Here is a 19,436-nt window from a genome sequence, read left to right as displayed (position 1 = left end):
CTGACTGATGGTTAATCTGGGCTGTGGACTACTTCCTCCTGTGAACCCTGACTAATACATTAGGCATGCACTCTACTAACAGCTCAAATTTACTTTGACCAAGGCCCAAGGGGGGAAAAAAGTTGTGTTACTGTAGCAGACAACAGAGACAATCAATTTTCAAAAATAAGGTAAGAGCATGCACACAATCTTACCTCATGCAAAGGAGGCTGAGGCAGGATTGTCGAGTTCAATGCCAGCCTAAGCTACAAAACAAGACACTAATCACACAGTTATTTTGGCTTGCAGTAATCTTTGGAGATTTTGCTCTGTGATGCTGTTTGATGAGGGGAGCATCTTGTCATCGCAGAGACTCATGGTATAGCAAAATCACTCACTAATATGAACTGTGGGGGGCAAGGAAGAGGCCAGGGTGCCACATCCTCCTTGGAGGCTGTCCTAATTATGGTTACTTATGGCTATAATGAAAGACCATGACCAGAAGCAAGTTGAGGAAAGGGTTTATTCAGCTTTCATTCCCACATCACTGTTCATCATTGAAAGAAGTCAGGATGACAGGTGGTGATGGTGCACACCTTTAATCCCAGCACTTAGGAGACAGAGACAGGCTGATCTTTGTGAGTTTAAGGCCAGCCTGGCCTACAGAGTGAGTTCCAGGACAGCCAGAGCTACACAGAGGAATCCTGACTCAAAAAAACTTTTAAAAAGAGAGAGAGAGAGGAAGTTAGGACAGGAACTCTTAAAAGGACAGGGCAGAACCTGGAAGATGATGCCGAGGCCATTGTGGCAGGAGGGTACTGCTTACTGGCTTGCACCTCATGGCTTGATCAACCATTTATAGAACCCAGGACCACCTGTCAAGAGATGGCACCACTCACAATGGCCTGGGCCCTTCCCCATCAATCACTAAGAAAATGCCCTGTGCTGGGCATTGAGGGCATGCACCTTTAATCTCAGGCAAGAGGCAAGCAGGAGTTCAAGGCTACCCTGATCTATAGGGTGAGCTCCAGGACAGTCAGGGCTACATAGAGAAACTCCATCTCAATTCTTCTCCACCCCCCAAAAGAGGAAAGAAAAATGCCCTACAGCTGGACCCCTCCTCCCCCCACACACACATGATTCAAGACTGGTATGAAGAGACAGAGTCCAGTAGGAAACCTGCCAGAATTTATAGTTTTTGACTCACGCTTACGTAGTATCAAAGAAATGAATCCAGTCACCAAGTGCATTCTGCAAGTAAGTAAAGCTTGCGTCTTTAGGGTATCTTCTGAGTTTAGTGTTGAGACACAGTCTTGCTAGAGAGCCGGGTTTGGTCTCCCAACTCCATAATCCTGCCTTAGCCTCTACAGAGGTGTGTTTCAACCTGTGGGTCGTGACCCTTTTGGGTTGAATGAGCCTTTCACAAGGGTCACCTAAAACCATTGGAAATAACAGATATTTACATCAAATTCATAACAATACCAAAATTAGTTACGAAGAAAATGATTTTGTGGTTGGAGATATCACAACATGAGGAACTGTATGAAAAGGTTGGCATTAGGAAGGTTGAAAACCACTGTTGTAAGAGAGAGAGATGTGAGACTACACCCAACTACTTATTTAAAACTTAAAACCAAAGCTGGAAAAGTATGTCAGTGGTACCAGGCTTATCTTACATTTATGACGTCCCACATTGGATCCCCAGAACTGAAGAAAAAAACCTATAAAAGATAAAACAGGACTGGTGAGATGACTCAGTGAGTAAAATCACTTGCTACCAAGCCTGACAAACTGAGTTCAATACCCAGAACCCATAGTGAGAGGAGAGCGTAACTCCCAAGTTGTCCTCTGACCTCTCTCTACGTGAATGCAGCTGCATATACGTGTCCTAGACACACACACAAAAAATAAGTGCAAAAAAGAAAAAATTCCAGACATGGTGGCACAACCCCAGCACTCAGGAGGCTGAAGCAAAAGGACAGCTTGGGAGACAGTTCCTATCACTGGTGATGCACACCTTAGTTCGAAGCCAGCCTGGTCTACAGAGTGAGTGCCAGGTCAGCCTCCAAAGCCACAGAGAAACCGTGTCTTGAAAAAACAAACCACACACACTCTCTCTCTCTCTCTCAGGAAAGGGGTAGATAAGAGGATGGGATGCTGGAGAGTTGCTTCAGAGATTAAAAGAGGTCTTCCAGAGGACCTGATTTTGATCTGAGCTCCAGGGGACTTGACACCCTCTTCTGGTCTCTGAAGGCACCTCTACACATGTACATACACATTCATACACATCTGAATTGTAATATTTTCCAGAAGGCTAAGCACCTCTCATAGAAACCCATAGCTATCAAAGTCACTGCTCCAAGCGTGCTTCTATTTCAGAATATACTTCGTGTATCGAAAACGTGGATAAAGTGTCACTCACATTAGTTTCAGTTGTCAAAATGACACACCTGGCAAGAGGAACCCCAAACTGAGGGACCGAGGAATTGTCTCTGTCAGATTGTCAGATTGGTCTGTGGCCACCTCTGTGGGGCATTTCTTTCTTCTTCCTTCCTTTCTTCTTTTTCCTTTTTTTTTTTTTTTTTTTTTTTTTTTTTTTCCCGAGAGAGAGGGTTTCTCTGTAACTTTGGAGCCTGTCTGTCTGTCCTGGGCCACTCTATAGACCAGGCTGGCCTCGAACTTACAGAGATCCACCTGTCTCCGCCTCCTAAGTGCTGGAATTAAAGATGTGTGTCATCACCACCCAGCTAGTACTGTAGGCAGTGCTATCCTGGGCATGGGCCCTGGACAATATAAGAAAGGTAACTGAGCAATGCAGGAAGCAGCTTCCTTCCATGATTTCTGTTCAAGCTCCTGTCTTGTGTTCCTGCCTTGGCATCCCCTGATGATGCACTGTAATCTGTTAGCCAAATAAACCCTTTCCGCCTGAAGTTGTTTCGTGTTTTATCACAGCAACAGAGAAGCAAACTAGAAAAATAGTTGATTGAAGATGGAAAGCCCTACAGAATTAAGTGCATGGGTTATGTTAGTCCCTTTAAATCCTGCCCTGGGACTGATCTCCAAATCAGTGGTGCTACACGTTTTCCCAGGATTACTAATCATTTCTTCTATGGAAAAGTTCACTGAGTGGCAAGATATATCACCATTAAAAGAAGGTTGCTGGGGGTGTTGGAGAGATGACTCAGTGTTAAAGAGTACTGACTGCCCTTCCAGAGGACCCAGGTTCAATTCCCAGCAACCACATGGCAACTCATAGCTATCTGCAACTCCAGTTCAAGGGAACCTGACACCCTCGCCAGACCAATGCACATCACACAGACATACATGCAGGCAAGACATGAGTGAAATATGAAATATGAATAAATGAAATAAAAATAAAGTATTTTAAAGGGTTGCAGATATTTCAGAGAAAGGCAAGCAGCTTTGTTTAGAAATGGGGGGAGGTTGTCTTGGCATTGGGAAGATAAGAATAAGAATACTAGTGATACTTGCATGGTGCTTTGGGGACAGGCCACTCACCAACCACTTTGCATGAAAAGGAACATAGTTAACACAGAACAGTACTTGGCAAGATAAGGCAAAGCAGAGAGGTGACTGGGTACTTAAGGATATGCAGTACCCGAATAGAAGGGAGCTGGGCTAACAAGGAGCAGTGGAGGAGTTGTGGTTCTAGCTTCCTATAGATGCTATCCATCTGTCAGCTTTGTCTCTGCTTGCTGCCTCTGGCAAGCATAGTTGTGTGGACCTAGCAGAGAGAAGGTGAAGGCAAAGGAAGCTATACAAAGAGCTTCCCCAGAGCTGTCCCCTGCCTGAAGACTTGTGTAGCTCTTACTCCAGAAGAGGCAGAGTGAAGGAGTAGACAGACAGCACTGGGATAATGAGCCCTCAGCCTCGCCATCGCTTGTCAAGTTCGCCTTTAGTCAGTCTGCCACCCTCTTTTTAGCCACTCTAAGCACCCACCCTGAACTGGACAGTGGGATGGGGGCTGAAAACAAAAGTCCTCTGGCTCCCAGGGCCCCTGCCTCCTACCACCCTCAGATCCTTTATCCACAGCCCCCTTCTGCCATGCTGCCCTCTGAAACCTTCTCTGCTGCCTCATGACAGCTCTGTTCAGCCTTAATCAGGCTATGCCTGTGCAGTGAGTATGCTCCCAGAGGGAAGTGACACAAAGAAAAAGGAGGGGGACAGAAGGAGGGAATCCCGCTTACATCACTGCTCATTAGCATATGTGACCTCATCAGGAGGCGGGACAATTTCACCAGGTGTGGGGGGGGGCAGAAAGCGGGGGGGGGGTAGTATTTAAAGGGAAAAGCTGACAGTGCTGCTGAGTGAGGAACCGGGGCTGTGAGCCGCCGGGCTGCATTCGCACATGCACGCCGATGCACACGGACCTTGACAACACCATGGACACGGACACAGAAACCACAGCACTTTGTTCTTCCAGCAGCCGCCAGGCCTCCCCAGCGGGGACACCCACACCAGGTGAGCGCTAATCGCAGTGGGATGTGGCTGAAGCCGTGGGTGGGGGAGCTCAAGCTTTGTGGGAAGGGTCAGTGCCAGGGTTCATTGAGAAGGGGAGGACAAATGCAGCCAAGGAGACCCCTGCCTGCACTTTTGAGGTCTGGACAGCCGAGGGGGAGGGGGAAAGCTGCCCAGGTGCCCCTCCCCCAACACGCCCAGGGCTTTGCTAGAGAAACTGGTACTTGGCCCCTAGGTTAACCTCATCCCTGATAAGCAGTGCCAGCCAGGAGGGACGGGGAAGGAAAGGGGTAGCCCGCAAACCTAGGAATCACCAGCTGAGGGGGCTTCCCTGGGGACCTGTTGTAAGGGTTTCTTCTGGCTGCCTGCCAAATATTGATCCTGTGCTATTCATAGCCTCGCTCCATCCCCCTTTGTTGTGTCTGTTGTTCCGCTAGTTACCCCAACCCTGGAATTGTCATGCTTCTCACATATACGTTCTCTCCTCTCTCCGTCTCTACCTCCCCACGAACACAATATTCTGTCCCACTCACTGGAACAGGCAAAAATCCAAGAGTAGGCTCTCTCATACACAAACATCACAAACATGCACGGGGCGGGGGCAGGGAGGTGCGCTCACTACCTACGGGGACACCGGAAACAGCACACTCCCCTTCTCCAGCCCCCAGACCTGGGAACAAGGCCTCTGGAAAGTTTCTGATTCTGCTAACACCTGCCAGCAGCTCTGTTTGAGGACGAAGGTGCGGGAAGCAGTAAGAGGGAGGGCCCTTTAGTGGACAGATAGATTGCTTCCCAATCCCACCTGGTCCAGAGGCCTAGTCTAGGGGTGTGTCTATGTCCGGGTACGGTGTGAGTGGTGTGTAACCCGGTGCACAAGTGACTCCCAGACATAGCACATGTTTGAACAGGTCGTGGGCCAGGATCTACAAGGGAGAAACCATCATGGTAGCCCCTTGAGAGTTCATCACTTTGGGTTTCTGGGTAATTTTAGCACTAGAGGCTGGACTAATGACTCTCTTTTGGGATCATGGTCTTTATCGTCTCTGAAGAAACAGCCTAAATCGACCCCTCGGCAGATACCTAGGTAGACCTCATTCATAGCTTCCTTTTCTCTCCCTCTCTAGAAGCAGATACTACACTTCTGAAACAAAAGCCAGAGAAACTGTTGGCAGAATTGGACCAGAGTGGGCTACCTCCTGCCCCTGGGGTCCCCAGACGGAGAGGAAGCATGCCCGTGCCTTACAAACACCAGCTGCTGCGGGGCCAAGCTGTCGATGAACTTGACTGGCCACCTCAGGCCTCATCCTCTGGCTCCTCTGAGTCCTTGGGCTCAGGGGACACAGCCCCTGCACAAAAGGATGCCGTCTTTAAGGTCATGCTCCTGGGGGAGAGTGGCGTGGGCAAGAGCACGCTAGCAGGCACTTTTGGAGGCCTCCAGGGAGACAGTGCTCATGAGGTGGAGAACTCAGGTATTTGGGGGCACCCTATAGGGCTGAAAGTGTTTCTGGTGTGAAAAGATACTAGAGGTCAGAACCTAAGAGAAATCCCCCTAATGTTTTCTGTGGCAGTCTCCCCAGAGGGGGGGTCCCTGCTGTTGGGAGCTAAGGTGTTCTGGTTACTAGGTCTCACATGTGTTGGGGAACCTCCTCATGGGTTTTATTCCCTCTTTCCCAACAGAGGACACTTATGAGAGACGAATCGTGGTGGACAAAGAAGAAGTGACTTTAATAGTTTATGACATCTGGGAACAGGTGAGACTGGGATGTGGCCCTGGGTGAAGCTGCAGGGACTGGGGAAGGGCAGTCTGGCTGGAGCTGCTGACATTGCCCATCCTGACTCCTACATGGGCTAGAATATGACTGCACCGTTGTAGCTCCAGGAGCAAAGGCCCACCTTGGTATGCCTATCACCGCTCACGGCTGAGATACCACAATTTTTCAGAGCTCAGACAAAAGTTAGAATGTGAATCTGACAAGCACTTCAGCATCGAGTCAGGGTAGAGACGCGCAAACTGACCCATTTGTAAGTACTTGAGACTGCGTCTGATGTGACAGGACAAAGGAAGGAGAATGTGGGAGGGAGCCTCTGAGTACTTGAACATATGTTACTATGTAGAAAGAAAAGGCTAAGTTCTGGTAACTTTTAAGTTGTTTAGCTCTTTGTTTTGGGGAACAGGGTCTCACAGTGTAGCCCACACTGGCCTGGAATGCACAACTCTCTTCTTGCCTAAGCCTGCTGTATGGGAGGTTGATTACAGGTTTACAACATGCTGGGAATCGAACTCAGGCCTTTGTGCACACCAGGCAAGCACTCTACCGGCTGTGCTACATCCCAAGACTTCACACATTCCTCAGTATCATTCTTTTCTTAATCAAGAGCTTACGCCTAAGAATGTAGACCTTTAGCCTACCATGAGATCCCATTTCCCATCACTAACTTCTCCATCCTCCATAAGGCCCCTGGGTATCGAAATTCTGCCATTAACTAGCTCTGACTCCTAAGCAAGTGGCCTCTCTCACATTCGGATTCCCCTTTGCTGAGATGCAGGTTCCAGTCTCTATGCCTGCAAATCTAGCATCATATGGCTCTATGCTCATCTGCAGGGGGATGCAGGAGGATGGCTGCAGGACCACTGCCTGCAGACCGGAGATGCCTTTCTCATCGTCTTCTCAGTCACAGATCGACGAAGCTTCTCCAAAGTTCCTGAAACCCTTCTTAGGCTCCGGGCTGGAAGGCCCCACCACGACCTACCTGTCATCCTTGTAGGAAACAAGAGTGACCTGGCTCGCTCCCGGGAGGTATCACTGGAGGGTGTGTATCCTGAACCCACTGTGTAGTTGAAATCTCAAGAGGTGGCTTTCCAGGCCATTCTTCCCGGGGAGGCCTTTTATTCCTCACTGGTGTAGGAGTTCTTGCATTTTGTCCTTGGGTCAGGGAGGAGCCCTACTACCCAGATCCCTGGAGTCCTTCACTAGCCCTCACTGCTTCTCCTAGGCACCTTGCTCCCCCCACCCCTTTGCACCTCTGGCATAGGATTCCACCCCAGTTCTGAGTTGGGATTCGGTGGCCCCACCCCTATCTCCCGCCCCGCCAGTGCAGGCCCACCCTAGCCATGGGCAAAGCTGCCCATTGGGCGGCTAAGCGGCTTCCTTCCTGCAGAGGGTCGCCACCTGGCCGGGACGCTGAGCTGCAAGCACATCGAGACGTCGGCCGCACTGCATCACAACACTCGTGAGCTCTTCGAGGGCGCTGTGCGCCAGATCCGGCTGCGGCGGGGCCGGAGCCATGCTGGGGGCCAGCGACCCCAGCCTGGCAGCCCCGACGGCCCCGCGCCGCCCACGCGCCGCGAGAGCCTCACCAAGAAGGCTAAACGCTTCCTCGCCAACCTGGTGCCGCGCAACGCCAAGTTCTTCAAGCAACGCTCCAGGTCGTGTCACGACCTTTCCGTGCTCTGAGCCGCGGTCGCCATGGCCACTGCAGTCGCCATGGTCACCGTGCCCTCCACTCGCCCCCTCACCCTACTCCTGTCCGTCTAGGAAACCAAAAATTCCCAGGATGCCCTGGTGAGAGCGAGAGGCGGGGCCAGGTGCTGGTCTGTCCACCGCCTCCACGCCTGGATCTGAACTGCCGACCACCCACCGCGCCTCAAGACCTGCGGGTCAGGGAAGAAATCCGTGCTGCAAGGTATTTGTTATTATTATTAACTTGCAAGAGGCCACCTCTCCTGGCAAGAGACTCCAAAAACTAGAACTGGAAAAGTGCTTTGTAGCCTCCTGGATGGAGTTGACCTCCTTAGTACTCTGAACATGCCTTACCTTTAAGCAAGTTTTAAAGGTAAAAACCCAGAGATGACTCTTCCAGAGATAACTGAAAATGTTCTCTGATCTGCCGCCCAGGTCCACTTCGCCCTTAAGAAATTCTTAAAGGAAAGGGCCTGGAAGTTCTTCTTGAGATTGGACTCTGATTTACCATTCTACTATGGCACGTCCCCTCCCTTTAAGGTTATTGAAGTTTAGGTGTGGGCAGACCCTCTGCCTTTTAGATGTCCTAAAGTAGAGCTGAATGCTGGCAACCCCTTTGGCCAAGGCCTAGCAGGCACCAGCAAGGGACCCTCCTTTCCCCTTTCCAATAAATTTTTTCTATTGCATTCTGTTCATCTTTGTCTTTCTGTTCTGGTAGTTCCTAGAGAAGGAGATGTGAGAGGAAGCTTCTGTTACAGGCAGGAAAACTGGGAGGCCTGAGAAGCAAGGCCTGGTCATCCTTAGGGAAGGTCTACAGCTGACTTGGCCCTGGGGCAGGCCCTCAACAATGAGCCAGTAGGACTGGGGAGAAGCACTCAGCGATACCAGAGTCCCAGGCTTCGGCTCTGGGTCCCAACTCTGTGTCCTACTTCACCCTTTAGCCCCAGTCACCCAGCTTTGACTTGGGTTGGCTCAAGATGGAGATTATGTCCTCCAGAGATGCCCATTAGCTTTGGCTTGTTAGGGTGGGCGTGTGCCTTCCCTGGCAGGGCCCCACAGCTCCAGCTGTCACCTGCAAAGCCCGTGTGAGAACTGAAGCTGTCACTGCCTCCCCTGGGGACACCCACGCCTGCTGCTGCCTGAGCCGTGAGTTTGAACAAAGAGAGCAGAGGCAGCAGCTCTCCTCACCTCTAGACATTTAGTTCAGCTACCTGAATGCTGGCAAGCCAGGGCCCCAACCCACCATACGCAGCATCCTAGAACCTGGCGGAACAAGGTGAGGTGCTTCCTAGGGAGCCGGGCCCAGCAGAGGGTGAGGTGAGAATTCAAATGATGGAATTATCCTTAGGAATAAATTATTTGTTAATTCTTCAGAGACCTTATAAGGCCTTGCTGTCTATTTTACAGTGGAGGAAACTGTTTCAGCAGCTTTTCCAGTAAACACCAAGGCAGGGGCTCTTCCCGTTAGCTGCCTCGGTTCTACACAGATGGGGTAGAAGTACAGCAGAGAAGATGCAGGGACACAACAGGCAGAGCCATGTGAAAGTCACATGTATCACCTGACTACAGCCAAAGTGCAGTAAGAAGGCTTGAATAGAGGAAGTTCAGATTTCAAACTGCAGGAAAACTTGCAGGGCCAATAAGGGACCAGATGGTTGTGCATTTGGGTTGAAACCTCGGGGACATGAAGAGGAGGGTAAGAGATGAGCATGAGAAAGATTTGGAGCCCAACCACAAAGGACCTTAAATGTCAGCAAAGAGTTTGTGCCCAGCTGCAGGAAGTGAGTCACTGAAGGTCTCCGCATGTGTAACATGTTAGCAGTGGTCCTTGGAGAAGGAGGCTGGTGGGGTTGTGTATGGACTGGGGCAGTCGTGAGTGGAAAGAACTGTGGAACTGACTTCAGGAACTAGAAACAGTGACTCCGTGGAGGTCATCTGGGCCACCCTAGGCGCTGCAGGCCACACATACCCCAGTCCTCTACCTCCGAGGATTTCAATGACAGATGTCAACGTCCGTGCCTGGCTTTATTGGGTACTGTGGATTAAACCTAAGGCTTCATGCATACTAGGAAAACATTCTTTCAGCTACATCCCAGCCTTGGGTTGTTTTTTTACTTTTTTTTTAATTGGAACTGGAGAGATGGCTCAGTAGTTAAGAACACCAGCTGCTCTTCCAAAGGACCCAGGTTCAATTCTCAACACCCATATGGCAGCTCAAAGCTGCCTGTAACTCCAGTTCCAGGGAATTTGACACCCTTGTCTGATCTCTGTGGGGACCATGTATGTAAGTGGTATGGTACACAGACATACATGCAGGTAAAACACTTATACACACAAAATAATAAACTAATAAAATGTATTATTTCATTTATTTGTGTGCTGGGATATAAGCAAACCACGGCATGCATGCGAAGGACAGCTTGTAGGAACTGGTCTTATCCTTCCACCATAAGGGTCCTGGGGACTGAACACAGCCTGTCAGGCTGTGGCAAGTGCCTTTACCCATTAAACTCTCTCAGCAGACCCTAGTTTTGCTTTAAGACAGGGTCTCCCACTGTACCCCAGGCTGCCCTGTACTTCCAGAAAGCCTCTTGTCTCAACCTCATGGAACAACAAGTATAAACCACCACATCTAATTTCAAAATTTTTTTTTTCAAATAGTTCATTCTTATTTTTCTGTGAATGGGTGCTTTGTCCAAATGTACGTCAGGGCATTGTGTGCATGCAATACCTGCGGAGTCCACAAGAGGGCACTGGGTGCCCTGGAACTGGAGTTCCAGACAGTTATGAGCCAACATGTGGGTGCTAAGGACAGCACCAAGGACCTTTGCAAGAGCAGCCAATGCTCTTAACTGCTGAGCTGTCTCACCAACCCCCTGGTTTTGGATTTTCAACCATGACATTTATTGCTTGTTCAAAGACCAAATAAGGGTAACACTAGGCACAAAGTACATGCCTGTGGTCCCTGGATTTGAAAGGTATCTGTGACTCAAACAAATTAATTATTATTATTATTATTATTATTATTATTATTATTATTATTATTATTATTTAACAAACTGGCTGGATGTGGTGGTACATGCATTTAATCCCAGCATTCAGGAAGCAGAGGCAGTTGTATCTCTGTAAGTTCGAGGCCAGCCTAGTCTACAAAGTGAGTTCCAAAACAGCCAGGAAGCCAGGACTGTTACACAGAGAAACCCTATCTCAAAAAAACCAAATAAATAAATAAATAAATAAATAAATAAATAAGCCAGGCGTGGAGAGTCACACCCAGCACTCAGGAGGCAGAGGCAGGTGGATCTCAGTTCAAGGCCAGCCTGGTTTACAGAGTGGGTTCCAGGACAGCCAGGGCTGCACAGAGAGACCTTGTCTAAAAAAACTTATTAGATTAGATAACTTATTAAATGGCATAAAAATAAAGTAAATTATCAATGCTACAGAGGAAGGCGGACCAAGGAGAGTTATGGGCACAGGTAGAGGAGAAGGCAGAGAAGTCGTTGCTGTAAGTGTGGTGGAGGAGCTAGGATTGGGCACACAAGAAGAGCACCACAGTCAGACGTCAAGAAGGGATGAGGAACCAGGTAGCAGTGGTGCGCGCCTCTGATGCCAGCACCAGGGAGGCAAAAATAGGTGGATCTCTGTGAGTTCAAGGCCAGCCTGGTCTACAACTACAGAGCAAGTTCCAGGACAGCCAGGGCTACTTAGCATGCCTCAAAAAAAAAAAAAAAAAAAAAAAAAAAAAAAAAAAGGGGAATAAGGAACAACAAAGGTCCAGGGTCAAGTAGTTTCATGAGGTAGATGCTTCAAGCATTAATATTGCATATTGAAGGCAATGGCAGGACCTTCCCCAGGAGGACAGACACATAGCACAAACCTCCCTCCCTCCAACTCAGCCAGTCCCATCAGCCAGACCCATCTGTGTGTTCCCTCCAGACGCCTACGGGAAAGAGCTTAGAACAGACAGAAGCTAAAGCCAGGCTTCCACCAGCCTTAGGAGAGGTAAGGTCTTCTCTCAGAGCCCAGCCATCTTCCCTCTGCTCAAGGTAGAGTTGTTGGCCTAGGATGAGATGAGCTGTCAACAACTAATCTTAGGGCCCAAGTTGCCTGTGGCCGAGTCAGATGCCCACAAAGTTCTCAACCATGGTAGTTAAATCTTGAAGTCCATGCTCTCTTACCATCTCCTACCATTCCTGTAGCTCTGTCCACAAGGCTTCCTCAATGTCCAGACGTGTATGCTTCCCCTTGACCAGCCAAAGAAAGGGCGATTCTTTGTCAAGGAAGGCAGTCTTTCCATTTCAGCCTTTTGCTACATACAGTTGTGACATGAAGCTTTGAATTGGGGCTCTCCTTTCTGAAAGGGTGCCAGCATTGTGGGGAAAGTCTTCTGGGAATCCCAAGAAGCAAGCCCACATTCTTCTTTGTTAATCTAGCAGTTTCAGTCCACACCGACCTTACGTATATTTTTCTGGGAATTTAACATTTCAACCACAAATGTTTAAAGATATTTTGTTCCCCTCAAGTAGTAAGCATATGCAATAAGCCATGCACTGTGCTGGGAAGACAAACACATGCATGACACAAGCTTAGAGCCTCAAGGAGCATTCGGTTACAGCTGGAGACAGAGGCAAGATGGTGACACCTACAGAAACAAGTCACAAAAAGCAGCAGGGGGTGGGTTTTGAGACAGGGTTTCTCTGCAGAGCCTGTCCTGGAACTCGCTCTATAGATCAGACTAACCTGGAACTCACAGAGATCTGCCTGCCTCTGCCTCCCAAGTGCTGGAATTAAAGGCATGCACCACCACTACCCAGTTTAGACCATACTCTTAACTGCAAGCTATGTTTTGGGCTCTAGGTATTCTAGAATTAGGAACTATACCTAAAAGGATATGCAGGATTGGGTCTAGATAGTGAGACCCTGTCTTAAACACACACACACACATATACACTGCAGATCTACAAAAGAAGGAAAATCATTCACTGTAAAACATATGAGTGTTTAATGCCAGCACCCAGGAGGCACAGGCAGGTGGATCTCTGTGAGTCTAAGGGCAGCCTGGTCTGCAGAGCTCCAGCACAGCTGGAGTTACACAGAGAAACCTTGTCTAGAAAAAACAAAACGAAAAAAGCAACATTAAAAAGTGTATGGAGGAGCTCACTTCATCCCTGTGCAGAATGCAATAAAATCTGGGTAGATGGTGGTGCCAGGTTGTACAGAAGTCCAAGAAGCAGGCAGGGGCAGCCTCCTCAATCCTTTGGTCCTGGCTCACTGATGGATATGCCCAAGGTCCTTTCCATTTATATGACTAATTTTCTTTTAACATAGGGTCTGAGACATACTAGGCAAGCACTCTGTCACTAATCTGGACATCCCTTTTTGTTACAAAGGGGGAAAAACTGTAAATAATAAAGCTTATATTTATTACATTTCTTTACGTATGTGTGTGGTTGGGTGTACATATGCATACATATATGCTTTGGCATACATGTGGAGGCCAGAGGATAACTTGTGGGAGTCTGTTTTCTTTTTCTACCATCTACATTCTAGGATGAAACTCAAGTCCTCAGGCTTGGTAGCCAATACAGGGTTTTTCTGTGTAACAGTCCAGGCTTCCTAGCTGACCTGGAACTCACTTTGTAGACCAGGCTGGCCTTGAACATACTGAGATCCACCTGCCTCTGCCTCCCAAATGCTGGACCATCTGGATGCCCAATATGTGTTGTTCTCATTTCTAAATTTTTATTTTTAATTCTTCAAAAAGAAATTTAGACTGGGTCCACCTCAGTTGCCTAGGCTGGCCTTTCACTCACCGTGTAGCCCAGGCAAACTCTGACTTTGCAAACATTCTGTCTGGTCCTCCAACCCCTAGGATTATGGTCCTATACCATCAGCCTGACTTCATGCATTTGAATACAGATGTCCAGCAGCCATCGCTGACTGGCTTTGTAAAACTCAAGCTTTATAAATGAATTCAGTTTAGGCTTGCAGGCTTTTCAGTTAGCCCTCAGGAAGTTGCGCTCTTTACTTTCCTGAACTTTGTCTATCCCACTGTAAGTATAAAATGAAGATGGTAAGGGACCTATGGGAAGGGTGGTCATGAGGAATAAAAGCAGGGGCAGTCGGGAGGGTGGAGTGGAGAGCAATGAGGCAGAGGCAGGTAGATCTGAGGGATTTGGTGAGCTCCAGACCAGTGAACAACCCTGCTCAAAGGTCAAGATGGGTGGCACCTGAGAAGCAGCAACTGAGGTTGACCTTCGGCCTGCACATATGGATAAACACACACACACACACACACACACACACACACACACACACACACACACACACACACACACACACGGCTGGGGACAGAGCTCAGCTGGGAGAACCCTTGCCTAGCATGCATGGGCCCTGTGTTCCACCCCAGCATTGGGAGGATAAAAAGAAAGGAAAAAAAAAAAAAAAAAGCCAAGTAAAAGAGCAAAGATCTTTAAACAGAAGGTATAGTACTACTCTGGAGATACAAACAAGCTTCCCAGCACACCGTCCCATGAGACACACAAGCAATGCAGGCCTGGGGTTGGCTTGAGGGAGTGGAGGGAAAAGGCTAACACTTGAGGCCTTCCATTTTGTGTTTTAAATCAGAGCTTGTCTTTAGATAGAGGACCTGTACTGATCATTTTGTTTTGGTTTGGTTTTCGGTTTTTGGTTTTGGTTTTGGTTTTTTTTTTTTTTTTTTTTTTTTTTTTTTTTTTGTTGTTGTTGTTTTTTGTTTTTCGAGACAGGGTTTCTCTGTGTAGCCTTGGCTGGCTGTCCCAGAACTCACTCTGTAGACCAGACTGGTCTCAAACTCACAAGATCATACTGGGATAAAAGGCATGTGCCACCACTGCCCAGGGACCTGTGCTGATTTATAAGACTTATTAGACTGGGCAGTGGTGATGTACGCCATTAATCCCAGCACTCGGGAAGTAGGGGCAGGTGAATCTCTGTGAGCTCAAGGCCAGCCTGATCTACAGAGAGAGTTCCAGGACAGCCAGGACTATTACAGAGAGAAACCCTGTCTCGAAAAAACAAACAAACAAATACTTATTAGAAAGAAATTTGGCAGGTGAGAACCAGGCTCTGGGAACCCACAGGCAGGCACTGTATGTTTGTGGAAGGTGCAGAGGCTACTACAAAAGGACTGTAACAGTACTCTAGGTGTCTACCTTCAAAACCAAGCAAAGCACAGACGCTAGCTATAGACCTAGGTGGGGTCACCTTGAGTTTTCAACCCCATCTTCACTGTGATCTATGCCTGTGCAGAGAGCTTCAGGCATACCATGGTCAGGCTACTGTGATTTGTTTTCCTGTATATGAGGCAGGCTGGACACATACAGGACTTGAGACTTTAACCAGGGACTCATTAACTTCAGATTTCCAACCCACCTTTCTCCCTTGTAAATTCTGAGTATTTTCTAAAGTGAGAATGAGGTTTGGTGGGCAGTCAACTGTCAGCATCCAGAGGCTTGGGAATGATGACAGTAACAGACTAACAAATGCTAAACTTTTCATACTTAGCAACCCACTTAATCCTCGGGACACATTCACAAAATAGACACTACCGTTGTTTCCTTTGTTTGTTTGTTTTTGTCTTTTGTTTTTTATTTTTGAGGGTTTCTTTGGGTAGCTTTGGAGGCTGCCCTGGAACTAGCTCCTGTAGACCAGGCTGGCCTTGAACTCACAGAGATCTGCCTGCCTCTGCCTCTCAAATGCTGGGATTAAAAGCATGTGCCACCACTGCCTGAATTCTGTTATTTCCTTTTACAGATGGGGAATCTGAGGAAAAGGAAAGATTTGAGCTTAGTCAGCGACTGGTGATAGAAGAGGAACCTGAAACACATAGTTCTGTGTGCCTGAAGAACAACCCTGTAGTCAACATCTGACTTCTTCAAGGTAAGGTTGAAGAGGAGGCTAAACTTCAGCACCCTTATTCTAAATAACTAGGCTTCCGAATGCTTAAGCACTGATGGGACGGATCCTTTCTAGAACACTGGCAAACGTTTGACAAGTGTCTGATTTCCAAGGTCGTGGTTTCCCCTTCTAAGCCCAGTGCTGACTGGCTCCTTTCCAGTCCTTATCCATCCACCCATTGCTCTAAAAACAAAAGTGCCTAATAGCTCTGCAGTAACTTCAGCCAACTGCCCAGGGCTCTTGAGTACAGATCACCGGGAACAGACAGCTGAGTACCCAACTTTAGAAGTGGTTTTGGAGCAGGTTATGATGGTGCACGCCTTTAAACCCAGTACTAAGCAGGCAGAGGCATTTGGATCTCTGAGTTCGAGGGCAGCCTGGTCTACAGAGAGTTCCAGGACAGCCAGGGCTACACAGAGAAGCCCTGTCTAGAAAAACAAACAAACAACAACATAGTGCTCTTGGAGCAGACCCTCCCCTCTCTTCTGCTCTCCCGAGTGGTGTAAGTCTGCCATCAGCTTCACCTCACATATTCACAGAGTTCTCAGTCAGGCAAAGTCTCAAAAACAGGTCCAGATGCTGGGTACAAATGCTGCAAGCAGAGAAAGGAAGACCAGAGCTAGAAGATTCAGACACACAACTCAGACCAAAATTCCTTCTTGTATCCAGCTCATCCAGCAAGTGCCTTCACCTGGTTGCTATGGAAATATCAGTCTCTGGTGCATGGCAAGCAGCACTTTAGAAGTATCACAAGGTACCATGGTAACACCAAAAAACAGTAGAGATGTATCATCTCTCCTGGAGGAGAAAGGAATGGATGGGATGAAGCTTCTGGGAGAAACTAAGCAGGAGGGAGTTTTTGGAAAGCCTGCCTCTGACTTTGAGTGGGAATTAGTTCAATAAACATATCCTATGTGCATGCCAAAAGACATAATGAAAAAGATGTCACCACACTAAAATTATTAAAGAATAATTTGCAAAGAAGTATAAATGCAGAATGAGCCATGTACCCACATCTGTAATCCCAACACTCAGTGCCGAGGCCGAACTCCTTCTGAATGTTCAGGGCAAGCCTGGGCTACCATAAAAATGTACCTCAAAAATCCAAAAACATCTAGTGAGACAGATAGCTCAGGGGATGAAATCATTGCCACTACACCTGATAACCAGAGTTTGATGCCCAGTACTATAGTGGAAAGAAAGAACTAACTCCCACAAGTTGTCTTCTGACCCCCATGTGTGTTCCCCATCCCCTACACACACACACACACACACACACACACACACACACACACACACTGGCTGCCAGCTTGGCTCCATTTTTAGTAAGACACCTTATCTCTGGAATAAGGTAAAGGGTGACAGAACAGGACAAAGTCATCATCTAGTGTCCACACACATGCACAGGCTTGCCCAGCCACTTGAACACACACAAAAAACAACTCCTGAGGGAAGTTACGGGTAGTGAATAGTTGTTGGGGAAAGGAGAGTCATTTTCCTCAGAGGTGTAGCTAACGGCCCGGTGCCATGATTCAGTAAATGACCCCTCACCCATCCACTTTGTTGTTTTTGTTATTTGAGCCAGGGTTTCTCTGTAGCTTTGGAACCTGTCCTGGAACTCAGCTCAGACCATGTGCTGGTCTCGAACTCACAGAGTTCCTCCTGCCTCTGCCTCTGCCTCTGCCTCCGGTGTGCTGGGATTAAAGGCGTGCACCACCAATGCCCAGCCACCCATCCACTTTTAAGTAACCCTCATTAAACTCATTAGTTCACAAACAGAACAACAAAACTCGCCAGCGACAAAGCAGAGTAACACTAGCGCAGCACCAGGAAGGCCACTAACTCCAGCCAGGAGACACGCTCTTACAGGACTTGGTTTTGACCAGCAGAGAGCAGAAGGAGAGGGAGCTGACTCCCCAAGTTTCCCTCTGACCTACACACATGCGTGCACACACACAGAGCCAACCAAGAGCAGTAGGTGTACATAAAAATGACACTTCCACAGTGGTGCCGACAGACAAGGAGAGTGTATAGTTAGAGGATCTTTGCTTGCTTGCTTGCTTGCTTGCTTGCTTGTTTTTTCTAGACAGGTTTTCTCAGTGTAGCCCTGGCTGTCCTAGATCTCACTCTGTAGACCAGGCTGGCCTGGAACTCAAGAGATCCACCTGCTTCTGCTTCCTGAGTGCTTGGATTAAAGGTGTGCACCACTGCTGGCTAATTAGATGATCTTGAAGCCACACCAATTATATTAAAATCAAATTTGCCAACAAATTTGCACAAGTCAAATTTGTGAGGCAAGTCTTGTCCGTCCGTCCTTCTGTCTGTCTCTTTCTGTCTCTCTGTCTTTATCTGTCTGTCTGTCTGTATGTATCTCACTGGTGAAGTTTGTATTAAATCCACAGAATTTCCTTGTTTATAATGTAGACACATACACAGACTATGAGACTGTCCTGGTTAGTTTTGTCAGCAACTTTACACACCCAGGAACAAGAAACTTCAACCAAAGAATTGCCTGGCTCAGACTGGCCTCTGTGAAACATTTCCTCAATTGCTAATTTATGTAGAAGGGCCCAGCCCACTGTAGGTGGTATCATCCCTAGGCAAGTGGGCCTGGGCTCCACAAGAGAGGTAGTTGAGCAAGCCAGGGAAGCAAGCCGCTAAGCCTTTCCTCTATTGTTTCTGTTTCAAGTGCCTGCCTTGTCTCCCCATTAGAGGAGAAAAATAAGACTTTTCCTCCCCAAGTTGTTTGTGGGTAGTGTTTAATCAAAAGAGTAGTAAGCCAACCTACAACAGAGCCCCAAGTCAAGTGAGAAGCCTACTTAGAACAGAGGTTTGTGGGAAAATTCTAACTGCTGGGAAAGGACTGGCTCACAGTCTCACCCAACCCTTCCACCCACCCTTGCTCAGGTGGGACTGGAGGGAGGTTTCTTCCCTCTCTGCCTGGACGGAAACTGTTCCTTGCCTGCTTCCCTCTACTCTAACCACCCCCTACGGAGGGATGAGTAACACAGCACTGAGTCACACACAACCACACCAGCTGCTACCTACTAGGTATTGCCACCTTATATGGGGTAAAAGTACAGCAAAAGTTGTCTTGAATGTTCCTTACACCCATCGCTGTCTTTCCGAAAGAAGCTGTATGGTGAATTAAGTGTGGAGTGATAGAAGGCTGAGGTAGAAGTCCCAGTGTTCAGAAAGGATAACTAGCTCAGGATGGGGTATTAGGAAAATCAAACAGGGACAGAAAATATGCCCTGTGACTATAATAGTTTGGCTCAGGTTCATGGCCTCAGGATGACTAATAACAACAAAGAAAAAGTCCCCTGCACCACTCAAGATACATTAGCAGCCAAATCAATAACTATAGGGGACTGGGCCCCAGCCAGCAGCTCCTACCTAAAAATAGAGTTTGCATTCTTTTGCTCCCTTCCCATGGGCCCAAACAGTAAAGTAGGATAGGACTGAAATGGGGAGTGGTTAGCAGAGAAGAATATCGAGAGTCAGGAGCTGGCCAAGTCCAGTGTGTACCTGTGTCACCAGCCAGCCTCAGCACTTCGTGATTTAGTGTAGAAAGCAACT

The 19,436-nt window shown here is 48.0% G+C and overlaps 1 protein-coding gene across 1 annotated transcript; it reads left to right on the top strand.

Moving 5' to 3' along the window:
- The first annotated feature begins 4,275 nt into the window (after window positions 1-4,275).
- Rem2 (RRAD and GEM like GTPase 2) lies at window positions 4,276-8,591 on the top strand. The gene is made up of 5 exons (XM_051195738.1): window positions 4,276-4,461; window positions 5,583-5,927; window positions 6,136-6,209; window positions 7,062-7,269; window positions 7,618-8,591. The coding sequence occupies exons 1-5, from the start codon at window positions 4,359-4,361 to the stop codon at window positions 7,911-7,913; spliced, it is 1,026 nt and encodes a 341-aa protein (XP_051051695.1). The 5' UTR covers window positions 4,276-4,358; the 3' UTR covers window positions 7,914-8,591.
- Window positions 8,592-19,436: the final 10,845 nt, after the last annotated feature.

This window comes from Phodopus roborovskii, unplaced genomic scaffold, assembly GCF_943737965.1.
Source record: "Phodopus roborovskii unplaced genomic scaffold, PHOROB, whole genome shotgun sequence".
Taxonomy (NCBI): Eukaryota; Metazoa; Chordata; class Mammalia; order Rodentia; family Cricetidae; genus Phodopus; species Phodopus roborovskii.
This window is presented reverse-complemented; position numbering and strand designations above follow the sequence as displayed.

Bases quoted from the DNA above. Each gene is read 5' to 3' on its own strand.
- Rem2 (XM_051195738.1), top strand. From the start codon at position 4,359: ATGCACACGGACCTTGACAACACCATGGACACGGACACAGAAACCACA. The intron at 5,928-6,135 runs GTATTTGGGGGC...CTTTCCCAACAG, and splicing joins TCATGAGGTGGAGAACTCAG to AGGACACTTATGAGAGACGA. The intron at 6,210-7,061 runs GTGAGACTGGGA...GCTCATCTGCAG, and splicing joins TTTATGACATCTGGGAACAG to GGGGATGCAGGAGGATGGCT.